At 39.6% G+C, this 6,040-nt stretch overlaps 1 protein-coding gene across 2 annotated transcripts in view; it reads left to right on the top strand.

Annotated features, from left to right (window-relative positions):
• galnt18b (UDP-N-acetyl-alpha-D-galactosamine:polypeptide N-acetylgalactosaminyltransferase 18b) overlaps positions 1 to 6,040 on the top strand; it is an 83,849-nt gene that overhangs the window by 35,161 nt on the left and 42,648 nt on the right. The window contains exon 2 of one of the 2 annotated variants that reach the window (XM_008337008.3): positions 4,106 to 4,301. In XM_008337008.3, coding sequence (XP_008335230.1) covers positions 4,106 to 4,301 — 196 coding nt within the window. The remainder of the gene's footprint in view (positions 1 to 4,105; positions 4,302 to 6,040) is intronic. The other variant, XM_025053548.1, reaches the window with a different exon arrangement.

Genomic DNA, 6,040 nt, shown 5'->3' with positions numbered 1-6,040 from the left:
AGTGTGACAGAATTACTAAATATAAGTGGTTTCAGAGTTCTGTACTGACAATTCCACACACATACTCCACACACATACACACACTCTAACAGCAGTGACACCTTTTGGATTCTTGAAGAAAAAAACAAACAACTGTAAAGGTTGGTTTTGGTCAGAATACAAATGTCAAACCATCAGTTCAACACGTAGAAAGTAAACTTGGAATTTGTGGTCTTGTCTCACAGACAAGATATAGTGTTGTTTACACACAGAGCAGGTTCAGCCGAGAGAGATGAACCTCCTCCTTTTGTCCTAGTGAAGGACACAGTAGACAACAGTGTTGTATGTATCTCCTCCTTTAACTGTGACTATATATAATTTAGTTATAAAAAAATAAAATAATAGGTTTCCCCAACCTTTACATTAAAAAAAATCAAAATATACATATTATACAAGTGGTTCTCAAACTGTGGTACACGTACCACCAGTGATACGCAAGTGCTCTCTAGTGGTACGTGAAGAAAATTCATATTTTCACATTTACATTTTCGATTGAATAAATCTGGAACATACCATGTACAATTAATACAACATTTAAACATAAACATTTCTAAACATCTCTCCTGTGGTGGAGCTAACAGTGAAGGCCTCTGCTGCTATATTCTAATGTTGGTCATCATGGCTGTACTCAGAGTTGTTTTGTTTTCTCAGGTGGTACAGAGGAGAAAAAGTTTGAGAACCACTGTATTCTACTCAATCCATACGCTTTTTGTAAGGTCATATCACGTTATGGTAAAACAATCTGCTTGTGAACGTTGACCACTTCTGCCTATGACACACACACACACACACATTTACACCTTGCACATGGTCTACGATGTCAGTGTCTTTGTCTTGTCCCACTCATAAAGTTTGTTTATAGCCAGTTTGTTTTTAGCACTCCTTCATTTTCTACCGGTGATAGAAAATAAAACTCATTCATCAGTGTCTATTCATGTTTATTCTGAATCATCCTCGCTTCTCAAACGCAACACAAAGAAAACGATTTAAAACCACTTCAACGAAAAGGCTGAAAACCAACACTGGTTAAAATAATAATTATTTACTTCCCTCATCATCTGCCTTTGAATGTACAATAATCCAGATTGTCAGCCTCAATACACACTCAATTTGTCATCCCGCAACATTGCTGAGGTTTTATAACGATGCTAATGGTTTATTTTATTACATGAATCGCTTTAATGTGCTTTTAGTGGGTTTTGGAAACACACTTGTGCCTGTCACTTAGACCTAAATGAGCTAAATTATTATAGTGGTTAAAAAAAAAAATCTAACAATCTGCAGAAGCATATGAAATCTACTTTCCAAGGAACAGCTTTCCGTTTGTGTCCTCAACAATTATGCAAATACATCGACTGTACCGTCAGGGCTGGCATTATCAGGTTAGATTAATCACCTTAAATTAATTACATTGAAGGTATTTCACTTTCATGTACAAAATATCTTCATTTACATAATTATCATACATTTTATGATCCTCAATCTATTTAAAATACCTTGAAATAAAGTGTTGAGTGTTGATACGACCTGTTCAGTCAGTGTTTTGACAGACACACACTTAGCATAAAATAATGCAGTAGAGCCACACGATGGAAGGGTGGTTACTTCTCCTGCCTACAGCAACAAGATTACAAGTTTAATCCCTACTTTTATCTGATGTGTAGTTTGGATACAGATTGGAGATAAGGTACATTTAATTAAGTTAATTTTACCCTCCTAACAGACTGTAAGTATAAGTGGCCGTGGGGTGAACTGCTGACGTACCCCACCTTTGCCCGATGACTGCTAGGATGAGTTTGAACTCCCCGCGGTCGTCAGTAGGATTAAGTGGTAGATGATGAATTATGCTGAAACAAACCCATTAAGCAGTAAATGCTCAGGAGCAGATAAGGCCTAGCACATTTAGACAAGTCAAATATTTAGCTGTTTGCTGCTGTGTATGTGTGTGTGGGAGAGAGATAGAGAGAACAGACGGTGGAGAACACCATGAGCCACAGGTCTCAACTTTTAGCCCGCGGGCCACTTGCCAGCCCAAAAACTTCCCCCATGTGTCCCACAAATAGGTGTAAGTATATTGTAAATGGACTCCCTGATGGTAATTTTCAGGCTTCAATGAGATGTCATTGGAAATTGAGACCCTGCCATAGCTGTTCTTCCAGCGGTCTAGGCCTGTGTTGTCATAAGTGAGACCTAAGGGATAATCACTGTATTCTAAAGATGAAGAATTGTAACTTTGATAAAACAGGGCTGTTTTTACTTCAGGTTTGAGATGATGCAGTTTGTGTCAGAAAGATTAAGGACACCAAAGAGGATCACTGTAACTGTTTAGTCTCCAGTAAGTAGTGACACACTTATCCCCCGCTGGTGGTTGAAAATCACCAGGTCAAATGTTGACCTCAGCAGTGCAGATCCTCCATGATGAGAAGATAAAGATGAGGAGAAATTGTAGGAAAGACAGAGAGAGGTGAAGAGAGTTAGTGTGTTTATATTCCCCGCTTCACCTCAAAAATATAAACAGCCGTAGGTTTCCTGTACGATGACACTTTGCTTTTCATGCAAATAACATTGTCTCCGCTGAGCAACATTGTCTCCGCTGAGCACGGCTGCCTTGACTTTGCAACTCAACTCCTCAATTCCACTGACAACCAGACTCCAAGCTGTGGTTCCACACCTCCAACAGTGGCATCAAACGTGTAGACAGAACACATGAGCAGTCGACGGCAATGTTTCCACAGAACAAAGTGTTTTTTCTCAAAGATGATGTAAATTTGGAGGTGAGGTCGTGTGTGTTTGAAGAAGAGATATTCTCAAATCAATTCAACTCTCTCAATTTCGGACACAGAGACTCGGAATCCCTTTGTTTCTAAAATATTCATTCATTCATTCGTCTTCGACTTCCTGTGTTGTGACATATCATAAAGAGTCACTGCTGTATTTCCATGATGCATAACCCCCTGCAGTACATGCACAGTACTGTACTCGAGGAGTACAAATGATGCCTTCCCCAAAACAGACATGTTACCCAGAAGACTTTACATATGATAAGTGACCGCCCAAGTCATTTTAGGAGGTAACCCATCCCTCGCTCACCTACCCTTCCTTAGATGACTCTCACTCGGTTTCTTCTTTGTTTCATTCTCCACAAAAATATTATCCCAATATTACACTTCATTTTCTCCCTCAACCTTTTAGCTCTACGCTAATGGTTAGTCTAAGCTCTGCAGACCTTTGCATAACACAGCAAAAGGTAGTGGGTATCAGTGGAAGGGCTGGATTGAATTGAAGCGCTGCGGAAAGCTTTTATGTTGTTTGCATTTTTTTATTTTTTTTATTTAAAGAGCAAACTTAAATCCAGAGTTAGACACTGACGTCTCTGCCTGTGCAGTTTGGGAAGTTGTAAATGCACTTTTTGAGAAGCCACCCCTTCATTTTTATCTGGTTTGACATTTAAATGTTAAGCCTGTGGCTGAAGCTGCGGAGCTTTCTGTTGACAGTTAAGATGCTAAAGCCTCTAAAGTGCATAACAACATCTCAGAGGCAGGACTGGATTGCTGCAGGTTTTTATGGAGTCTGAACATGAACTGACTCCATCAATACGACCGTACGCATAAATACACGGTCTGACACAGTAAACCTGGGTTTGTTTACTGTCTCTGTGCTGCTCTGTCGTAAAACGCATGTTAGGAGTTACACTTTTAAACATGATTAACTGGTTGGTCAGATTCTAATTATACCTTCAGGGAAATTAACATCTCGTCCGCCTCTCTGTGTAGGTCAGGAAGAAAAGCCTGCCGTAGGAGATGAATGTTTTGTCGAAGGACACTGTAGCAGTGTGTTTTTAACTCCTAGACTTTCTGTCAAAGGACGTTCTTAGGGACATTCTCTTAGATAAAATGCCGCCTGTCACCTGTCAACATTTGCAGTGGTACGAGGAAAGCAGTCTTTATCTTTGAATCGTATTCATACTTTTTTTTCTCCTTTTCGTCTAATGTCACTTTTCCCTCGGCAGCAGGGTGAGAAACTGGGGCTTTGACAAACACTGATGCTATTTGTCTCCCTGTAACAGAGGCTCCAGGCAGAGGAGAGGATGGTCAGGAGGACACATCGTTCTCTGACTCTTCACTCTTCACTCACTGGGGTCAGGATCTGAGTCCAGACAACAGGAGAGTGGCGCTGAAGATGTTCCAGTATTATGGCTATAATGGCTACCTCAGCGATCGCCTCTCCTTACACAGACCAATACCAGACCTGAGACCTGATGGGTAAGAGAGCACTGTCTGCACATGTCTTTGACACGGTTACATGATTTCACATTTAAAGAGTTATTAACTGAATTCATGAACCATGTAACCAGTAGGCAGGGAGATTGGAAAAGAATGAGAAGAGTTGGTATACTGTACAATTCTAAACTGACTCCATGACAGGGTTCCCACATATCCTTAAAATACCAGAACAACGAATGACATTTTTTCCATAAAATACATTTGGAAAATAATAAAAAGAAATAGTCAAATATCATGGAAATGCTAAAGTTATCCTGGAAAATTCTCCTTCCTTGTCGGTGAATGAACTAGTGAAGTTTTGCACATCCATGTCATGGTGTCTTCAATGAGGAACACTGAAGCAGATCTCTCTGGTCCCAGGAGTGTGGGATGGTAACATCAAACTCCAGAGCAGAGCTTCAGTTTCTAGGCTTCATTTGACTTTGTCATTAGACTCAACAACCTTTCAGGACTTACCGGCTTCACATAAATCTAGTGACATTCCAGTTGAAAAATGCTGCTAATAATGTTCACCAACATAGAGAGCATGGTTCGCTCTCTGTCCTCTGTAAAGAAATTAACCCAGCAGTAATTTGGGTCAATGTACAAAATGCCAGGTAAAAGTGTAGTCAACGCATTAGGAGGAAGATAAATTAATTCCAGTGTCTGTCGTGCTGTAGTTGCTGAGAAAGAAAGAAAACTGTGCCCAGGATTTAAATACACCACAAGTCTCGACTGACACAGTGGGTCTGGAACTCAACGTTCAATACAACAAAAAACACCTGATATTTTAGATAATTTTAACATCAGGAACTTACACCAGTAAGATGAAACACTTTTTTTTTCAAAATAAAACAGAAAGTAATTTATGACCTGTCAGAAAAGCAGATAACTGCAGTGGTTGCCAGTTGTTCTCAGTGTTTAAACTCCACGGCGCAGCCTGGGTCAAACTAAGAACTCCACTGTCTGAAATAGAAACGACAAAGTACCATTCTGGTATTACCAAATGCTCAGATAAATGCACAGGTAGAGCCATGTTAGCCACGTCACACTGGGTGTTTTATTTGTATAACTTCTGTTCACATCTTCAAGATTGTAAAAACAGCAGCAAAGGGCTACTTCCTTTTACCAACGTTCACACGGCTCAAAGATCCGACGTGTGTTTTGTCTTTCTTTTAGGCACTTAAGAATTTGTCTCCAGGCCAGTGGTTCTAACTTTACTTTAGTCTCTCAGGTGCAATTTGCTTCTTTGTAAGAAGCTTAATTTTACTAAACATCAAATTCCCAATGTCTGCAAAATAGGACAGAGAGATACAGAATAAAATGCGTATTTTCTGAGGCATCTTTTGTCTTGCCCCAGGGTAGTACAAAACTACTATTAACTACATATATATATTTTTTCATTTTTCTCATCCCTTCGGTTCTGATCCTGTAAAGGACGTCTAGGTCAAGACCCTGGTCCTGACTGCCAGTATTTTTAGATTCATATTTCCCATTATAACACAGGCTGCTGTCATAAACAGAGTCACAGTTTTACCTCACCTGCTGTACAAACATCAAGCAGAGATTTATATTCCTCCCTCATATCGCAGATGGCAATTCCAGACTTGTTGTCAGTGTATCTCATTATGCTGAGATTTTTATGACGTGAACATAAGGTATTGATCCTTAGCCTCTTAAATCAGTTTGAGTGGAAAAGAGTGTTTTTATATATATGTATATATATATACATATATATA

Source organism: Cynoglossus semilaevis, unplaced genomic scaffold, assembly GCF_000523025.1.
Source record: "Cynoglossus semilaevis isolate Cse_v1.0 unplaced genomic scaffold, Cse_v1.0 scaffold1102, whole genome shotgun sequence".
Taxonomy (NCBI): domain Eukaryota; kingdom Metazoa; phylum Chordata; class Actinopteri; order Pleuronectiformes; family Cynoglossidae; genus Cynoglossus; species Cynoglossus semilaevis.
Note: the sequence above shows the minus strand (reverse complement) of the source record. Positions and strands in the feature narration are given on the sequence as shown.